The 20852-nt window shown below is 50.0% G+C and overlaps 1 protein-coding gene across 4 annotated transcripts in view; it reads right to left on the bottom strand.

Annotated features, from left to right (window-relative positions):
• The window catches only part of Ripor1 (RHO family interacting cell polarization regulator 1), a 28637-nt gene extending 8002 nt beyond the window's left edge, over positions 1–20635 (bottom strand). The window contains exon 1 of one of the 4 annotated variants that reach the window (XM_021170504.2): positions 20472–20635. In XM_021170504.2, coding sequence (XP_021026163.1) covers positions 20472–20490 — 19 coding nt within the window. In that variant the 5' untranslated portion in view covers positions 20491–20635. Of the gene's footprint in view, positions 1–669; positions 1039–9052; positions 9169–19307; positions 19576–20471 lie in introns of those variants that run through there. The other 3 variants (XM_029480758.1, XM_021170505.2, XM_029480757.1) reach the window with 3 other exon arrangements.
• Positions 20636–20852: the final 217 nt, after the last annotated feature.

Genomic DNA, 20852 nt, shown 5'->3' with positions numbered 1-20852 from the left:
TCGGCCTCGGACTCAGCGTGGCCTCCGCCGGCCCCTACTTCCTGCGGAGGTGCGGGCTCCGCCTGTCGCGGGGCAGGAAGGGGGTGTCTCGCGGGGACCCTCCTCCAGCTGGGAAGGAGCAGGAAAGGGGCGGGGCGCGCAAAGAATGTGCGGAAGCGCCTGTTTACCCGGGGGCGGGGCGGCATCCCCAGCCCTTCCCCTGACCGCCCCCCCTCCCTCCGTGGACCGAGAGGTTGGGTACCACCACCCCGGTAGGCCGTGGGAGGTCATGGGGCGGGGCACGCATTCGGATCACAGTAGAGCTGAGAGACAGTCCAGGCCCGTGCAGGTTTGGCTCATGTAACCCACCACTCAGTATAAACACTGCCCCCAAACTCAGGCCGACTCGCGGGCGCCTAGAAGCCAGAATCCTCCCGGCTGGGAGCCCGGGGATTCCCGGGATTGGGGGTGCCGAATGAGAAGTGCCCCTCCACCTCCACTTTTCTATAAACGTGAATTGGAAACCAAGTCATGGACCCATGGTTCTCCTGCCCTTGGAGGGAAGGAGTTCACGGCCGAACCCCCAACCCAACCCATTCCCAACGAAACACGCACTCTAAGCCCCCAGAATCCCGTCTGCATCCCTTGTGGCCATCTCTGGAGCCTTTGCAGCTCCAAGCCAAGTCCTACCTCTCTTTTTGGAGTTCATAGTTAGTTCCGGACGGCCCCCGACTCACGCTCACCCACTGTGTCCCGCTGGCCCGGGGCTTTTTGGTACCAGCCCCGTTGGGCTCCAAGCTCACTGCCAGCGGCTCTGGCCCCGGTTTCTGGCTGCTCTCAGCGCCTCCTGCCCGCCCAGTTCCTGCCTCCTGACTCAGCCCGCCGGGATAGGGCGGGACTGGTCTCCTGGACTAAGGGGACACCGAACTTCAGTCTGCTTAGCCTCTGTAAGAGGTTCTAGGGGCTTCCCTCGGCAGTGGGCTGACACAGGTTTTGTGGCTTAGGAACGCTTGTGAAGGGAGTTGAATACTAGAATGAACGGACAGAATAAAGAGACTATTGGAGGCTGTAATAGGTGTTCAAGGGTTTGGAGAGATGGCCCAGAGGTTAAGAGTGCTAGCTTCTCGCCGGGCGTGGTGGCGCACGCCTTTAATCCCAGCACTTGGGAGGCAGAGGCAGGCGGATTTCTGAGTTCGAGGCCAGCATGGTCTACAAAGTGAGTTCCAGGACAGCCAGGGCTACACAGAGAAACCCTGTCTCAAAAAAAAAAAAAAAAAAAAAAAAAAAACACCAATACACATGAAATGAAATATGTCCAAATGAGCCTGCTGAGAAAAGATTCACAAAGAGAGACTGGGTTCTATATGTGTGAAGTGGGTAAGTAGGAGGTTGGGGTACAGGAATTGTGCCAATGGATGACACTGGATAATAAGGACTCTGAAGAAGCTGAGAAGAGAGAGGAAACGAAGCGGTGGAAGTGGGGCTATCCCTAAAGCCCACTTGCACCTGTGTCTCTCCTTTCCCTTGGACCAAGGGAAAAGGATCAGGTCCTGTTACCCAGCCAGGGTTTTCCCTTATAGTGGAAGATAGGACTGTTTTCTTCCACCCATGGCCTGAATTCCCTTGTACTGGCTTTCTGGATCCCAACATCTCTTACTTGAACATCCAGCATGAACTATGTGTTCCTGTGGACTGCCTAGCTAAGCCTTTATGCATCTTTCAGCTCCCCTACCCAACACCCTAGCCTAATCGTCTGCTCTGGAATGCCCTTTTCCTAAACCACAGACAGCCTCACTGTCCGTAATCTCTCCAATATCACTACTGCATCTGTTTGTTACCTGAGACCACTGGTTCCCCCAGTCCCACAACTCATTTATTCAACTACCCACTGAATGACAAGCACGTGCCAATCACTGGAGATACAGCCTGGAGATTCATAGACACCACTGGGCACCTCGTGGTCCGCCTCTGCTTGCTTTCTCTTCCAGCTCCCTCCCACCTTTCTTCCCTACCTTCTCTGCACATCCTCTTCCCAGCCTGCATCCACAGCCAGCCTTCTATCTCTTGCCTGCTGTTAGCATCCTCAGTGCCCTGCACTTCTGTCTTCCCTGGCAGACACCAATCCTGGCAAACCACCTCCCTGTCCTTGCAGCTCCTATGCTCCGCCTGGATCGAGCCCAGAGGTCTTGGCACAGCAGCCTGGCTGGAATCACGGTGCAATCCTTAACCGCAGATGGTTCTCACTTCCTACCTGGGAAATTACCCTGTATGGCTCTAGTCTTTTTCTCCCTCCTCAGAGAAAATGGATACCTCAGATTAGACTATTCAACTCACCAGTAAATTCAAGTCACTCTCACATCAAAACTGAAAACTATCCAAATGCCCGTTGATAATAACGGGATCACTATGTGATGAAAAATATGAAACATAAACAAGAACATGCAGTGAACCTTACAGGTATCGGCCAGTGACAGACACAATACACAAGTAAGTAAGGAGACATTACACCCTTGAAAATGATGTTCAAAAACAAGTGGTAGGGCTGGAGGGCTGGCTCAGTTGTTAAGAGCACTGACTGCTCTTCCAGAGGTCCTGAGTTCAATTCCCAGCAACCACATGGTGGCTCGCAACCATCAGTAATGGGATCTGATGTCCTCTTCTGGCATGTCTGAAGACAGCTACAGTGTACTCACATACATAAAATAAAAATAAATCTTAAAAAAAGTGTGAAAGTGTCTGGACATGGTGGCCTATCCCTGTTATCTCATCACCCAGAAGGCAGAGGCAGGAGGATCAGATGTTCAATGCTAGACTAGGCTACAAGGTTAGCCTAGGCTACATGAGAGCATGTCTCAAAAAAACAAACAAACAAACAAACAAAAAACAAAAACAGAACAAAAAGCACACAAAACCAATTTCTGATGGCAGAGGTTAGATTAGTAGCTGTCCTGGTTGGTTTCTTCCAACTTGACACAAGCCTAGATATATTTGGGAAGAGAATCTTACCTGAGAAAATATCTCCATCTTGGCCTGTAGGCAAGACGCCTTTTTTGTTGTTGTTTTCTGTTTTTGTTTTTGTTTTGGGGGGACAGGATCTATGTAGCTATGTAGCTCTGATTGGCTGGCCTGAAACTTGCTGTGTAGACCAGGTTAACCTTGAACTCATAGAGATATCTACCTGTCTCGGCCTCCTGAGTGCTGGGATTAAAGGCAGGTGCCACCACAACTGACTTCCCAGTTTTTCTTGGTTAATGATGAATGTGAGAGAGCCCAACCCAATTGGGGGTGGTGCTACCCCTTGGCAAGTGATCCTGGGATGTATAAGAAAGCAAACTGAGCAAGCCCATGGAAAGCAAGCCAATAAACAGCATTCTTCCGTGGCTTCTGTTTCAGTTCCTGCCACCAGGTTCCTGCCCTGCCTGCCTCAGTTCCTGCCCCAACTCTCTTCAGTGATGAACTGTTACCTGGAAATATAAAATGAAATAAACCCTTTCTTCTCCAAGGTTGTTTCTGATCATGGTGCTTGATTACAATAATGAGGTTCTAAGTCATACAGTAGTCACCTTCAGGCTGTAACTGGAAGTAGGCAAAAGGGGTCCTGCAAAGCGGTACCAAGGCTTTACTTCCAGGTGATACACTGGTGTGTTCCATTACAAAATGGTTCACGATGTATATTTAGGACAGACCTTTGTGTGTGTGTGTCTGTTTGTCTGTCTGTCTGTCTGTGTTTGTGTCTAGGAGTGATAGGGTCTTAGTTATATTCCCCAAGCAATTCTTAGGCTCAAGCAGCTGCCATAGCTTTCTGAGAAGCTTGGACCTTAGGTGTATGCCACAGTGCCTGCCTATTTTCTGCACACATTAGAGTACATTATACTGTTGGATTTAAATAGATAACTACAGGTAGTCTAGAATCTAGCTCAGTGGTAAAGTATATGCTTAGTATGCTCAAAGCTTTGGATTCAATCACCAGCAATGCGCGCGGGCACGCGCGCGCACACACACACACACACACACACACACACACACACACAGAGCGAATGAGTAACAATAGAAAAGAAATTCCCTCCCCATGTGTCCTGTGTCTTGCTCTCCCCATCCCCATCCCACTGCTCCTTCTGAGTCAAGTTTCTGGAAGAATGGTCTACTTCCATTTCCTAGCCACACCCACCTACTCCTCTCCCCAGGCTAGCTGGCTTTTTGCACCCACCCGTCCAGTGGCTAGTCTTGACAGGGTCAACAATGACCTTTCTGTTGCTGAATCAACCCTATATCTAATGTCTAGTCCTTATCCTGCTTGATCTCAATAAAGTATTCAACTTGGTGGTTCCCTTCCTATTCCTTAAGCCCTTCCTTCTCTTGAATTTCAAGAAGCAACTTACTTCTGTTTTCTACCTACCTCTTTAGACACACATTTTCCCCCACAGAGGATCTGTTTCTCTGTTTATCCCCACTTAGACTTCATTGTTTGAGCCCTTGGGCTATGTACCCCTCTGTAAGCACCCTTATCTATCCTCAACCAAACCGTCCTGCTTATCCAACTGTCTCCCAGATGTCTCCCCACAAGCTAACTGACAGTGTGTGGTGGCCTGTAAAGGAAGATGAACTAAGTTTGAGGTCACTGAACCGACCACGTTTCCAGTCTTAACCACCCCAGGAAAGACCTATTGCCTACAAGTCCAGTTGATCAAAACAGAAACTGGGAGTCATCCTCCGTGCTGCTGTGAGTTGCACCTCACCTCCACTCAGTCACCCACTCTTGGCTCATCAAGCTGCTAAATGTCTCTAGATCCAGTGCTGATAGTACAAGCTTATAATCCATCTACCTGGCAGGCTGAGGCAGTAGGATCAAAAGTTCAGGCCTGCCTGAACTACAAAGTCAGCCTGGCTAACTTACTAAAAGTCTATCACAAAATTTAATATATATGTAGATAGATACATAGATACATACATAGATACATACATACATACATAGATTTAAAGTTTGGGGAGTATAAGTTCAGTGGTAAAGTGTTTGGTCAGCTTGCTTAAGGTCTTAGTTCAATATCCAGTACACACACACACACACACACACACACACACACACACACACCTCTAGAATCCACACCTTCACATCAGGCCCAAGCTATGACCAGCTGTACTCTAGAATCATATAGCAGCATCGTAGTATGCTCTCTGTCCCCCCTTTATCCTGCAACCATCCATTCTCTATTCACCAACAGTCTAGAAAATTCCAGTCACCCACAATTAAACAAACAAACAAAACCATCCCTTTTAAAATGTTTACTGTACATCAGGCATTATGCTGTACAAAGATCATTTAATTCCAGCAAGGAAACCCACGTAGGTGAGTCTTATTAACCCTGCTTCACAGATGAGGTCACCTGGCTGTATGTGACCTTGGGCGAGTCTCTTAAGCTTTTGGACTTCAGATCTAATGAGGATAATAAGCACAACCCCTGCTGGAAGCATGAAGTGAGTGAGATACCTCCATCTACCGCGAGTGTTAAGGGAACTGAGTGCCATGCACAAGTATTAGCTGCTATTGCTAATGAATACTAATTTACATAGCTAGTAAGGAGCAGGGCCCAGATCCAAGCAGAGGCTTTCTGACCTAAGACCCTAAATCTTTCTATTTCAGAAAAATTCACAGGTACCTGCTGCCCCTAGAATAAAGACCTATGCTTCCTTCCCTGGTCCTTGTCCTCTTCTCTAGCAACTGTGACCCCTTCCTGTCACACTTAAGGTTCTTAGCATCTGAGCAGCAAAACCCCATTCCTCCCAAACCCTCTTTCCACTAGTGTGTGTGTGTTGTGTGTATGTGTGTGTGTGTTGTGTGTGTGCTGTGTGTGTGTGTGGTGTGGGGGGGTGTTGCGTGTGTGTGTGTTGTGTGTGTGTGTTGTGTGTGTGTGTGGGTTGTGTGTGTGTTGTGTGTGTGTGTGTGTGGTGTGTGGGGGAGTTGTGTGTGTGGTGGTGGGGGGGGTTGTGTGTGTGTTGTGTGTGTGTGTTGCTAGGTTCAGACTAAGACCTTAGGCAAGCACTCTACAACTCAGCTGCATCCCAGCCCCCCGCTTCTCTCTACCCTTAGCCTGCTTAACTCCCTCCCATTTTCTACTGTCCCCCTAACAACTTCTTCCAGGAAGCCTACCCTGAGTTGGTTCCCCCTTTTTGGCGCCTCTATAGCTTCCTCTCTCTGACCCTCAAGGCCACATGGCTAGCTGTAGTTCTCCAGGTTCTATGTTCCCACCAGTCTATACCCTCTGAGTCCTGGGCCTACCTGCCTGCCCACTACACTCAATTCCTGGGCTCTCCACCAGCACCTAAAAAGAAGCATCTGAAAGAAGGAGGGAGCTGAGTTGGGGAGCTGGGCTGCTCAGTCTTTGAAACAGGATCCCGACCTGCTAGAAGGGTAGATCATGGGACACAAATCTGGGTCTACCCTGATTCCCCTACCCAACTTAAGATTCTTCCCACTAGGGGGCGGGAGAGATGGCTCAGCGGTTAAGAACACTGACTGCTCATCCAGAGATCCTGAGTTCAATTCCCAGCAACCATATGGTGGCTCACAACCATCTATAATGGCATCTGATGCCCTCTTCTGGTGTGTCTGAAGGCAGCAACAGTGGTAGTCATATGTACAATATAAATAATTCTTTTTTTTTTTTTTTTTGGTTTTTTCGAGACAGGGTTTCTCTGTGTAGCCCTGGCACTCACTTTGTAGACCAGGCTAGCCTCGAACTCAGAAATCCGCCTGCCTCTGCCTCCCGAGTGCTGGGATTAAAGGCGTGCACCACCACGCCCAGCTTATAAATAATTCTTAAAAAAAAAAATTCTTCCCACTTCATGGGGCAGGCCTGCTCCCAGGGACAGAGACAGGATTGAGGTGTCCTGGGATTCTGATTGTTGTCATCTTTCATTTTCATCTTTCATTTTCTTTCCCTGGCAGCATCTCTGCTGCCATTTAACCTCTACACTCAGGAATCATGACAAGTGACACCAACCACCACCACCTCACCCCACTGCCATTAAATGGCCATAGAGAATGTACATCTGACTGCTCACTTCTGGGAGAGGCAGAATCTCCTTCCTTGTTGGTGTGGACAGAAAGGGCTAACACCGCCTACCCCGACCCCCATCCTCACCCCTACCTAGAGCTAAGGGAGAGGAACTATCTCAACTGGTGGGTGCTGGCTGCTAAGAGACAGAAATCTCAGCTCCTGCCAACTCAGGTGAGTTCTGGAAACGATAAAGAATCCAAGTCCCAAAGGTTATGAGGCGTGCAGCTCGACAGCGAATGGAATCTTAATTGCCTGCACGAACCCACTTTCCATAGACCTCCCGATCGTTCCTGTGTGCCAGGACAACACCACCAGCATGGGACGGAAAGTAAGACCAATAGTACTGCCCACCTAGCGCACACCACACTAGCTACAGCCTCTCCACAAGTCTCTAGGTCCAGTCCGACTCAGCTGTAGGGCTACAGTAGACTGAGGTAAACAGAAGCTATAAATAACCCAGGCAAAAGGGTGGCTGCAAGGGAGAAGGGGGTCGCGCGCAAAAGCCTGTCCCTGTCTCCATGGCAACTGCCCCAAACCTAGTTGCTGACGTCATCTGGCAGCCGCCAACCAGAACTGCCACTGAAGAGGGGAGGGGGGCCTGCAATGGCCTAAGACCCCCACCCCACCCCGGAACCGGGTGGAGACTACTTAGTGGCCTCACTTCCTGCCAGCCTCCTCCCTGGTCAGCTGGTCACATTCCCTGTCCCGCCGCGTTCTGGGAGCTGGACAGCCTCCCCCGGCTAGGTCTGGCTAGGACGCGAGTCCCAGCGGTGGCGGATTGGGAACGCTCTGACTCACTCTCGCCCTCCTCGCCTGGTTTTCCACCTAGGCAGATCCTAGTCCAAACGCCTTGTGCGCTCCCTTCCCTCCCACCCAAACCCAGGCCCAGGGACTGCTCATCTCTCTCTGTTGCCCACAGGGCCCAGGACCGTGTCGGAGGTAGACGAGGGAGCCTTGGCAGTCCTTGTCCCGCTGTAGTGCTCCCAACCCCCACTGTCAATACTAGAGAGGTGGATGGTGAATTTTTGCTTCTTCCCAACCCAGCTGTGTGACCTTGAAAATGCTGCTAACCTCTCTGGCCCAGTATGTACATCTGCCAGATGGTCATACACCTCCTCAGAAGGCTGCATGTCAGTCGAATGTGCAGGTCCAAGACGCACACAGCCACATAGACGGTGGCCAGGGCACCGTTATTATTGTATTAGATTTTACACACGAGACCAGCCTGCACGCACATCAGAACTGATTTGGAAGGGCCGGTAAGAGAGGTCACACTCAGACTTAACTTAAGATAGGAGGACAGAGGGTGCTAAAGCTGACTTAGCCGGGGCTCTAGCCCTGGTTGAACAACCCCTTCCCCAAACCAGTTCTACAGGATGCTTAGTTCTGACTGTTTGCTGAGTCCCCATAGCAGCTTCCATTTCCAGGGACAGGGTCTGTCCACCGCCGCCAAAACGACCTTCTCCAGCTTCAGCTTCGGTTTGGGTGGAGAGTGTGGCCTCGGGCAAATTCAGTCTTCAGTCACCTCGGGCCTGGCCCCAAAGCAGCTTAGGTCGACCAGGGCCAGGAACACTAGCTAGCTCATCTAGGGGGTCTCCTGCACCCTGTCGCCCCGTTCCCATTCCCAGATCTGCCTCCTGCCGCACCGCAGGCTCCAGGATAAAGCCAATCCCAGGCCCAGATAGGCGGCTCAGGCTCGCCCTCGGGCCTGCCCACAGTGGAGCCCCGGGGCACTGCCGCGGCGGCCTGGGCGCGGAAGGGAAGGAGGAGGCGGCGGGCGCGGCAGAGCCGGAGGCGGCGGCTTTTGTGGGGCGAAGCTGCGTTCTCCGTGCCCGGGGTGGGGGTGGGGGTGGGGTTGGGGAGAAAAGACACGGCGCGATCCGGGTCGCGAGAACGGGGTGAGGCGGGACCCGGTCGCAGGTCCGGGAGCCGATGGGCGGCGCGGGTGCAGGACGCACGGGATCCACCGCCCGCCCCTTCTCCCCGCCACGGCCTTAGGAAACGGCGCGGACACTCACATGGCTGCGCTGGGCTGCAAGGACCTCGCGCTGTCGGTACTCTCGGCGTTGCCCGGCCTGCTCGCGCTGCAGCTGCCGCTGTCGCCGCGGCCGGCGCCTGCCCCTCCCTCCGCTCCGCCGCCCCGCCCCGCCCCTCTGGGCCCCACCTCCTGCGCTCCCCTCCGGCTCCCGCACCCAGAAGGGGCGCCCACAGCTCGCTCCGCCTTCGCGAGTTACCCGGCAGAGTGGTCTGCCTACCGTGTCAACCAGCTTGTGGGAAAGGAGAGCGAAGGGAGAGCGAAGGTGTCTGCGGAAACCGGACAGCTTCCTGGGAACTGCATGCAGACCTTAAATCTGGGGTAGGGGGCGCTAGGGAACCCCTCCTACTTGCCTCTTACCCAGATCTCTGCAGCTCTAAAGACCTCAGGCTCCCTTCCTGTCACCATAAACAGGTTCTTGGAGCTGACACAGAAAATTGGGGTGGTTGGTGGAAGTGCTTAGGGTCTGGAGAGGCTTAGATAAGGGAACCAGAAGCCTAACCGTCGCACACCTTCTGGGTTGAAGTTCTGCCCCTCATCCCTCCCCACTTTTTCAGCCAGCCTCAGTTTCCCGCTGTAGGATCAGAGAGCCTTTTCGACAACGTCTGCCTTATAAATAGGGCTCATAGCTAGGCCAGGCAAGCGGGTAACCACTCAGCGGGTACTGCTTTCTGGGGAGTTACAGATTTTGTTACTGGGATATAAGTGGCTAACCTGGTAAGATCTGGGTATGCGTACTGGGAGCACACATTGGCCATGGGGGTCAAAGCCAAAAATGAGTTATGGTGTAACAGAGAGCTGACCTGACCAACAAGCTGACTCCAATCCCCTACCCCTCCCATTATTAACCAGATGCTATTAGCTCTCTCCAACCCTCTGTCCCCATCCTCCACCCCTTGGCGTTCCTGTTTCCTGCAACATCTCATCTTTTGAGGTAGGTCAGGCATACTCAGGGGTGGTCTGATGGATTTTAAGAGGTGCCTGGATTTCTGAGCCTGACAATGATTCTGAGCGTAGGTCTCAACAACCGGTATGGTAGGATTCTGGAATACCAACATCTTCATACCCCTAGGCTCTTTCCAGAGACACCCTCAGCCTCTTTCTCAACCCTCCAGGCTTTTCCCCCAGAACACTTGCTTGTTCCAGAGCCCTGGATGCCCTTGTGAATGCCCCTATCCCCCATCCCTTTCCCAGGATTTTTTTTTTTTTTTAACACAGGGTCTCACTATGTAGCCCTGGCTGTTCTGGAACTCTCTCTGTAGAGCAGGCTGGCCTCAAACACCCAGAGATCTACCTGCCTCTGCCTCCCAAGTGCTGGGATTAAAGACATGCGCCACCACTGCCCGGCTCTTTTTTTTTTTTTTTTTTTTTTTTTTTATGTGCATTGGTGTTTTGCCTGCATGTATATCTGTGTGAGGATGTCAGACCCGCTGGTACTGGAATTACAATTGTGAGTGATTGGCCTGTGGGTGCTGGGAATTGAACCCAGGTTCTCTGGAAGAACAGCCAATGCTCTGAACTGCTGAGCCATCTCTCCAGACCCCCTCCCCAGTTCTTACGATTATCTGACCATGTACTTTGTCCTCAACCTTGTCCAACACCACTTCTGCCCAAATAAATACCCATCTGTGGCCAGAGGTTGAGCCTCTCTGGAACTCTCAAAACTTGTCGTCCCTGGGCCTCTGGCTAGCTCTAAAGCTACCCCCTTCAGCAAAAGACTCTTCAAGTGCTTTCTCGGCAGATGACCTCTTCTCTTTTTTTCTCGGTCAAGTTTCTGACCAACTCCTCTCATACCTTGAATCAGGACCAGGTAACAAGCAAGCCACCTGCATGTAGGGGCCCTGTGCGTGAGATTAAGGAATCTGGCTGTGGTATCTAAGCATTTTAGTGCTGAGATTGCCACTGTCCTGGCTCATAGTGGGAGTTTTGAAGGACAATTTGTTGAATGAATGCGTGAACGAGCCAGTATCAGTACCCTGCTCTGTCAACCCTCCCTCCCCTCTCTTCTTGCCCCAGCCCAAACTTCCATTCTTTTCTTGACTCTTCTGGGAATCAAATCCAGGAGCAAGTGCTCTCCTGCTGAGCTACACTGTCTGTCTTTGGTCCACAGAGACGGGGTCTTGCTATGAGACCAGGCTAATCCCAAACTCACACTATTCCTACTTCTGCCTGCTACGTGCTAGGATTGAGGTTGTGTGCCACTGTACCTGGTTCCTAGTCCTCCAGGCTGTGCACACTTGACATCTTTAACATGCACTCTCTCCTCTTCTCTCCCACATTACCAATGCTCTGTCATCCATCCATTCACCAGTGAATATTCCTGAGCACCAAGAGTTGGGAAACATGCTGGTTGCTAGAGTGGCAATGGCTTAGAGCTGTCCCTGTGCCACCACCACTTGGCTAATCAAGGCACTTTCCGAGAAACATGTTCAGCTTTCAAAGACTGACATCATATAATTCTGCTTCGAGAAACCCTTCCTGTCTATAGTACTTTGAATAGAACCCATGGCCCAGGGTCTGCTGGGTAAAAATCACCCTACTGCTGAGAGCTTAATCTCAGCCTGAACATCCTCATATTATTAAAAAAAAAAAAGTTTTGCCAGGCACTGTAGCACATTTGCATTTAAGAAGCTTGCCTTTAATCCCAGCACTTGGGGGGCAGAGGCAGGCAGATTTCTGAGTTCAAGGCCAGCCTGTTCTACAAAGTGAGTTTCAGGACAGCCAGGGCTACACAGAGAAACCCTGTCTTGAAAGAAAAAAAAAAAAAAAAAAAAAAGAAGCAGCAAAGGCAGGCAGATCAGTCAAGGCTACATAGTAAGACCATGTCTCTAAATGAATATTTAGCGAAAAATATTTATTTTCATTTTATGTATATAAATGGTGTTTTTCTTGCCCAATGACCCAGGAGGCCAGAGAGGGTGTCAGGTTCCCTAGATTTGGAGCTCTAGGGTGGTGAGCTGCTGTGTGGGGTCCTCTGTAAAAGCACCAGATGTTCTTAGCTACTGAGCCATCTCTCCAGCTCCCCCAAGCCCCCCCCATTTTTTTTCCGATTAAAGGCGTGCGCCACCACCGCCCAGCCCAAACCCCATTTTTAATGAGTGATTCTATTACTCTTCCTCATTGGCCCCTCTGTCCTGTCTCTCTGTCCATGGCCACTACTCCTATGCTCACCGAGGCTACTATTTATTTTCTGCTATCCTTAGTCTTCTTTTGCTACCAAAAGTTGGTTTCCGCTCATCACTCCAAGCAATCTTCTAAATCATTATCTCAGCCGTAGGTCTTCCTACTTAAGAGGTTTCAATGGATCCGCATTGCCCTTTAGACCGTGAGTGCCTTAGAGAGAGCTAGCCTAAGCTAGCCTTTCTCCTTTACCTCCCACCCACTCCACCATGCCTATATTGCCTCTACTAAACAGCTTGTCTATAGTTCCCACCCTCTGACTTCTGACTGTGCTCCTAACCTGTCTTCTGTTTGATATGTTATGTCCCCTACTCCATCCCCTTAGAAAACAAATCAAATGCCACCCCTATCTGTGCCCTCTGGTGTCCCCATTATTCGGCTGTACATCCATTCATGTGTTGTTTTCTATAGCAAGACCTGTGACCACCAGGGCAGATGGCACTTCAGGGATCAGATGACATACTTCTAATTTTACCTGTCTCTCCCCCATCCCTTCCCAAGGAAGGGGAGGCCAGGGCTCTCTGAGGGTCATGGAATGCTAGAGAACTGTCAGGCCTCTCCCCAGCCATTAGCCAGCTTGGAAGGATACAGCAGAAACTCACAAAGGAGACACCTGAAGCTAAGCGAAAGCCATAATTTTCCAGGTCATGTGGTTAGGAAGGGGTAGGCCTGACTTCCAAATTGGATCCCTGAGTCATAGTCAATTTGCTCTGCCTGAGTCAGGCATCAGTTCCTGAGCACATCTTCTGCCAGGCACTGGCCTTTGAGCTGAAAGCTTAGCAAGGAGACACAGGGACTTCTAACCCGGGAGAGCTTGCATTCTTGGAGGGGTAGACACAGGCCTGAGAAAGTCCATTTAGCAGAATCAGAGGGCACTAAGGGCCCTCGTGCATGGTGCTTCTTGCCCCACTTTGAGAAAGCATGCTCTCAGAGGCTTCCCTCGTCTTCATCCCCAACTCCCCAAAGGTTACAACTCTTTGAGACACAACTTTCCCTTGCTTTCTGGGAAGAAATAAAATAGAACACTACCCCCCCCCCAACACACACACTCATACACACACCCACTGTACTTTGGCAATGTCATTCATTCATTGGACAGATATTTACCAATTTTCAGAAAACATCCAAGAACATAATCATCTTTCAGGAACCAAAGTTAAGGCCCTCTGATAGCCTTTCAGGGATCAGAGTTAGGGCCACCACCACCCTTGTCCCTGAGGGCTCACAATCAGAACAGGTTTTGTTCTGATCTGTGAGTTTTTACACTTCTTGTGTTACCAAAACTAAGAATGTGTATACGTGAGAGTATGTGTGTGTGAGAGAGATAATGTGTGTGAGACTGGGTGTGTATGACTGGGTGTGTATGTGTGTGAGAGAGAGATTGAGTATGTGAGAGATTGTGTCTGACTGTAAGACTGTTTCTGTAAGTGTGTGTGAGATTGTGTGTCTGTGTGTGTGTATATGTGATATTGTATGTGTGTGTGCGTGTATGTGTGTAAGTATGTGTGTATAAGATTGTGTATATATGTATGCATGCATGTGTATAAGTAGTGTGTGTGTGTGTGTGTGTGTGTATGTGTGTGTGTGTACTGGTAAGTGGAAGTTGTTAGGAAAGGGCCCTCATGAGATGTTGCCAGTGTGTGTGTGTGTGTGTGTGTGTGTGTGTACTGGTAAGTGGAAGTTGTTAGGAAAGGGCCCTTATGAGATGTTGCCAGTGTGTGTGTGTGTGTGTGTGTGTGTGTGTGTGTGTGTGTGTGTGTGTACTGGTAAGTGGAAGTTGTTAGGAAAGGGCCCTCATGAGATGTTGCCAGAGATTCCTTGACAGGTGGGGAGCTCTTTGAGGCTCATGTGAGGTAGGATGGAAACAGCTCAAGATGATAAGAGAAGCAATCTTTTTGCTAGAAGAGAACAAAAGCCCAACATGGCTGGAGAACTATGCATGTATGCACGCACTGGTGAAGGGACTAGTTATGAGGAGCCTTAGGCACTGAGTGAAGCAAGACTTTATCCTTTGAGTAATGACAACCTTGGCTTTAAGTTGGGGGATTATAGAGTCCTAGTATATCTTTGCTTTGCAAAGGCCACCCAAGCAATAGGATATGTGTCACAAAGACCCTTGCCCTATTTCTTGATGAGTTGATAGTAACTCCCTAGTTGGGGGCAAAGAAGAAGAAGAGTGGGACCAACAGGGGATATTTAGGAGGCAGAATGCAAAGCTTGATGCTTCAAGGGCTCTGGAGAGAGGGAGGCATCCTAGATGGTGCAAGGGCCTTAGGCCTTGGTGTTTCCTTGGTGAGATGGGGAGGCTTGGAGAATGGAGTTAGGAGGACAGTGACATCATTAGTCTGGAAAGGTAGCATCTAACTCCCCACAGGACATCTGGACAGAAGAATGAGGGATCCAGGCTACAGACAGCATTCGGGAAAGCCAGGTCAGTCATGTCAGCGAGCTGTCTAAAGGGTGATGCATGCAGGCAAGAGCTTCACCAGAACCCTCCAATATAGGCTGCTGATAGAGACAGGCTCTCTCTCCTTAGGAAAAGGACTAAGTATGGGGCTGTTATGCCCCTACATTCATCCTCTGGACCCTTCCAGCCCCTACCTAGGTCTTACTTTTTTTGTTTGTTTTTGTTTTTTTGAGACAGGGTTTCTCTGTATGGCCCTGGCTGTCCTGGAACTCATTTTGTAGACCAGACTGGCTGGCCTCGAACTCAGAAATTCACCTGCCTCTGCCTCCTGAGTGCTGGGTTTAAAGGTGTCCGCCACCACGCCCAGCTGGTTTTTTGTTTGTTTGTTTGTTTGTTTTTGAGGGAAAGGTGATTGAATTTTTTTCAAGACAGGGTTTCTCTGTGGAGCCCTGGCTGTCCTGGAACTCACTCTGTAGACCAGGTTGGCCTCGAACTCACAAAGATCTGCCTGCCTCGGCATCCTGATTGTTGCAATCAAAAGCATGTGCCACCACCGCCTGGGATTAGCTCTTACTTTTTATCATGGATGTCAAAGGTGATGGGCCAAGGGTATGCCTCAAGTTCAAGTGTAAGCCTTACCCTTCCTACCTTGTTCTTGGAGACGCTTCTTCCTGGGGCTTTAGCTGTATTGATCCATTCACTCATTAAAATTGCAATTAGAGGGCTGGGCATGTAGCTCATTCGGAGAGCACGAGTCAAGGATGTACAGGGAAGGTCCTGTGTTCCATCCCCTGAACTATTGAAGGAATGTGATTTAGTGGGGCACGCCCTTTATCCCAGCACTCGGGAGGCAGAGATAATCTAATCTCTGCGTTTTGAGGCCAGCCTGGTCTACAGAGTGAGTTCCAGGGCAGCTAGAGCTACACAGAGAAACCCCGTCTCAAAACACTAAAAAAATTTAAGGAGGGTCATCTCATTAATGAGCACCATATAAACAATGAGATACCCTCCATTTCCTCTTCAGATTGGCCATCATAGGCATGCTGTATGAGTGAGCACTCGGAAAAGGAGGAGGGATTAGCTTGAGTGTTTCAGAGCAATGTTGTATTATCAAAATATCAAGCACAAGCCTTGTTTTTCCCTGTTAACCTCCTTTGAAAACTTACCCCAGGGCTGGAGAGATGGCTCAGTGGTTAAGAGCACTGACTGCTCTTCCAAAGGTCCTGAGTTCAAATCCCAGCAACCACATGGTGGCTCACAACCATCTGTAATGAGATCGGATGTCCTCTTCCGGTGTGTCTGAAGACAGCTACAGTGTACTTACATATAATAAATAAATAAAAATCTGTGGGCCGGAGCAAGTGGAGCTGGAGTGAGCAGGGCCAGGAGAAGGAAAAATATATGCTTGAAAATGTTGTTTCAGCCGGGCGTGGTGGCGCACGCCTTTAATCCCAGCACTCGGGAGGCAGAGGCAGGCGGATTTCTGAGTTCGAGGCCAGTCTGGTCTACAAAGTGAGTGCCAGGACAGCCAGGGCTACACAGAGAAACCCTGTCTCGAAAAACCAAAAAAAAAAAAGAAAAGAAAATGTTGTTTCATCAGAGCTCAATTGATGGCGTACTGTGTAGTAACAGGTTTGGAATTTTGGTTTTCTTAAAAAAACAAAACAAAACAAAAACATAAGAATATGTTTTTGTTTTAATCCCAGGTGTAGGATGTGGGGCTGCTTCAGATTGCCCACAGCAGCTGACTATGATTTGCCTCATGCTCTAGCAAGGGTGTGATTCTGCCAGCTGCAGGTAGTTTCTTTGACTGTGTGGTGTTTGGAATTCTGGGGACTTTTCAGATATACATGCTAGGGACCAAAGAGTCAGGGTAAGTAAATTGTTGGTTGGTTGTTGGTTGGTGTTGGTCACGGTTTTTTTGTTTTGTTTTGGTTTGGTTTGGTTTTTATTTTTTTGAGACAGGGTTTCTCTGTGTAGCCCAAACTTAGAAATCTGCCTGCCTCTGCCTCCCAAGTGCTGAGATTAAAGGCGTGCGCCACCACTGGTCACGGTTTGTTAAGCAGTCGTGTACAAAGAAGAAACAACAAAAAGACGAAATTGGATATCCTGACTTCAGACATTAAATTTTCCCCAAGGAACTTGATGCCCCTAAGTAGTCTAACAATAACGTTTCTGACCCCTGACTTCTTTCAGAGATTTCTTACGTTCCCTCTCTATCCTTTTCCATTTTCTAGTGTTATGGGGTTGAAGGGGTAGGGAGAAAAGGTGTGAAGAAGGGTGGAAGGAAGAAGATCCCACAAGGCACCAAAGATCGGTGAGGAACTGGTGAAGGGTTCATAGGCACTCCATGGCCAGTGGAAGGGAAGGTCAGAGTAGGGGCAGGGCTGGGTAGCAAGTGAGAATTTTGTATTTTTTAATATATTGGGAGTTTTGGGTCCCTCAACACAACAAGCACAGCGTGGTAAAGAAGGTTCCAGAAAAACCTGTCTGCATCCTCTGTCCATGAGAGCTGCCTGTGACCGGTTTCCTGTCCAAGTTGACCGTCATGTCCCAGAGTTGTAAATTTTTGTTTGTTTGTTTGTTTGTTTGTTTTGAGACAGGGTTGTTTCTCTGTATAGCCCTGGCTGTCCTGAAACTCACTCTGTAGACCAGGTCAGAAATCTGCCTGCCTCTGCCTCCCAAGTGCTGGGATTAAAGGCATGTGCCACCACCGCCCAGCTAGAGTTGTAATTTCTTGATTAAATGTTCTTCTTAGTATTTACTTATGCCATGAAAGGTTTCAGCAGACTGGGCACCGTTTTGGAAAGGAACATGGCTATTACTTATTTGGACAACTCCACGCTGAGTTCTGCACTCGGAGGTGTTAAGTCTTTAGGCTGGGCAAGGAAGCTGACTTCCCTGGGAACTCACCCAGCACACCCAGCTGTGTCTCTGTTGTGGTCCTCGCTGGGCCAGTTTTAAACCTCCAGGGGGAGCAGTGAGCAGGGCCCTGCTGGTTTGGTATGGGTAAGGGGTGGGGTGACTGTGCCTCTCTGGAGTTGGGCTGGGCGTCCTTCCTTCCTTCCTGAGTCCTTTCTCCTAAGGGACAAGTAGGAGGCACGTCCTTGCCTCTCCCAGGTCATGGGATGAGCTGTTCCCCTAGGATCCTCTTAGGCCACGCCTCCTAGTAAAGGCTACGGAGTGTGGCACGCAGTTGTTTCTGTGTGTATTAGAGATCTTCTGATAGAAACCTAGGGGGAGGGCTTGATGGAGGTGGGAAGTGTTCTAGACAGCAGGCACCTGGCAATCCCCTCCTACCCTGGACTATGACTTACTAGATTTAGGAAGGATCCCCAAACTGAGCCCTGCCCAGTCAGGTCCAAATCAAAAGGCAGAGTTGGCCTTTGGTGCCACCGTGTGGGAAGTATCCACAGTGCAGTTACAAAGGTACCAGGGGTGCCCCATTAACTGAACCTGTCTTCTCGAATAGTGACTGGGGTGTGTGGTGTACAACATGCTCGGTTGCTGTTACAGTCCTGCCTATACTCAAACCTGGTCTCTGCTCAGGCACCCTGGAATGCCACCACCATGAAGACCACCTATACAACCGAAAGCCTCTTTAGGAGGGACACCCACTCCCTGTTCTGCTCACTTCAGTCCCCACTTCTTCCAGTCCCCATCTTTTCCTCTTTGGAAGAGTCTTCTGGTTTCTGTAACTGCAACTCTGGGAATTCTAATTGCTTCTCTCTGGCTAGCTCTCTTTCTGGTTCTTGAGGGCTGGGTCTCCTTCCCTCTTCCTTGGTATCCTAACAGTTTCCAGAGCCCTGCTTCTGAATCCACAGTAGTGTCTTGAGTTTCTCTCAGTCCCTTCACTTAAGGATGACCCTTGGGTACCTCAAACTCAGTGTGTGAAGTTGATCTCATCTCCTCGCAGGTGTGTTCCTGTGGCCATTTCTCTGACATTCCACTTTCTTCTATCTGTAAATAGAGGTGGACCCTGCCCACCCTTACCCATCTATCTGAAACCCTGTCCTTGATTTTCCTGACTTATTCTACTCTTCACAGGATGGGTTCCCTCTATAGGTTGGACCCTGCCCCTCCTCGCTTTCTTACTGGTTTCTCATCTTTGGCCAGTTCCCCACTAGGAGGGCCTAAGTCCTGCCGGACTTCATGTTCCCCGACTGCACTCTCCCATCCCTCTGTCTTTGCACAGGGTGGTCTGTGCACCTGAATGCTTTCACTGTTTTTGCTTACCTGACTCACACCCCCTTCCTTGTGAGCTCCAGCTGGGATGCCAGTGCCTCACACCCCCTTCCTTGTGAGCTCCAGCTGGGATGCCAGTGCCTCATACCCCCTTCCTTGTGAGCTCCCAGCTGGGATGCCAGTGCCTTTTGGATTGTTCCTAGAGACTCCAGCTTGGTCAGGAATCTGTCCTTTGTCCTCAAGATGTCTTAAATTTGTTTCACTTATTAACACCCTCATCTGCCTGTTCTTACATGGAGTACCCTCCTCCAAGGCCATATCAAGGCTGAATCACCTGACTGCCCAGTTTCCTATGCCCAGAACACCTAGATATCAAAAACCAGTGAGTTCTAAGGATAGGAAGGTCACAGTCGCTAGTCATCACGGTAAACCGGTGACCAAGTTAAGCTGAGACCTAGGTTCTTACCTTCCTCTCCCGAGTTTCTTTGCTTCCCAAGATGCCATTGTGAACTGAGGAGTCTTGAAGGTCTGATAAGACCGAACAGGAAGACAGTTGTTCTAGGTGCTCTTGTCTTTGGACAGCAGCCATGAGCTCGGGTTCATTAGAACCCAGGGACTGTCCCAGGACACCGAGGGAGCTGGTATAGGAGCCACAGGTCAACCCATCTGATGAAATCTTCCTGAGACTCCCTTTGCCTCCGGGGCTATGCTGTGGGAGTGCTGGCCGCACGTCATTCGGGGAGGGCCTGAATTCCTAAAGGGTGCTGGTGGCAGCAGTTATGGTCCCCAGGTTAATTATTTCTAATGTCATAGAGAAGAGAATGTGCTGAGTGGAACTCCCCCACTCAGCCTTGGCCTTGAAAGGCACAGATCTCCCCAGGCCTATTCTCCCCATGACCAGGCTAGCGTTTAAGGTCGTCTCAGTGTTTCTTCTGGCCTCGGAACCTTCACTGTGCTCCATACCACAGAACTTCTGCCCCGAGTGTTCATGATTACACCTTGGGGGTTTTGCTTGTTTGTTTGTTTGGTTCGTTTGGTTTGGGTTTTGTTGTTGTTGTTGTTTTATTTTGTTTTTAAAGACAGGATTTCTCTGTGTAGCCCTGGCTGTCCTGGAACTTGATTTGTAGACCAGGCTGGCCTTGAACTCAGAGATCCACCCGAGTGCTGGGCTTAAAATAATGCCTCCCCCCCCCCACGCTTCGCTATAACTTGGGTTTTTGATACTGCTTCGTCCTCTGCCTGCCCCGCAGGTGGACCCAGTTCCCTTGTTCAGAGAGCTCAGTAAACAGAACCAAAATGCTCTGTGAGTGAACAAAAAGCCAGAGGATGCCGCCTGGCACTTAGGAAGGGCCCCTTCCACCTTAACAAACTTACACAGCAAACAACCAAAAATAGAATACAAAGGCTCCACCCAGCTTACTCTTGTGCCTCTGCTCCCCAAACTGCCTTCCTTGAAGTTCTTTAGAACAGCCCCCCAAATCCCCACAGTTGCGTGTCCCCCCTCCCACCCCCCTCCTCTCCACCATCCCCATCAATCCTTCCTCCTGTGTGTGATGCTCAAGGAAAACCTGCTGGCTTATGAGTGGTTAGAAGCCTGGGACACTGAGCTGTTTTCTCGCTGTCTCCTTACCTTCCCCGGATGGTATCATCTTTGTTGCCTGGCACAGATGTGCAGAGTGCTTCTCGTCTGCCCTGCCGGGATTCACACGCTTTCTCCGGAGTTTCCAGCATAGCTCAGTGGCTTGACAGCTTCGCACTAAAATGGAAAACTTTCCCTGAGATCTCTCCTTGCTTACTTCCTGGAGTCTGCTTTCCATCTCCCTTGGCCTGTAAAGCCCGTGACTCATTTACCCAGCCCGCAGTGTTGTCTCCGCTGGGATTTCTCACAGGAAACCCGAGAGCAGCCCAGGCACCGCTGTTCTCAGCCTGCCCACTCTTGGCCCTGGCTTTTCTTATCGAAAACTCTTGATTTGTTCTATCACGAGAGAGGCTGGAGTTGTTAGTTTTCCCC

This window comes from Mus caroli, chromosome 8 (genome assembly GCF_900094665.2).
Source record: "Mus caroli chromosome 8, CAROLI_EIJ_v1.1, whole genome shotgun sequence".
NCBI lineage: Eukaryota > Metazoa > Chordata > Mammalia > Rodentia > Muridae > Mus > Mus caroli.
This window is presented reverse-complemented; position numbering and strand designations above follow the sequence as displayed.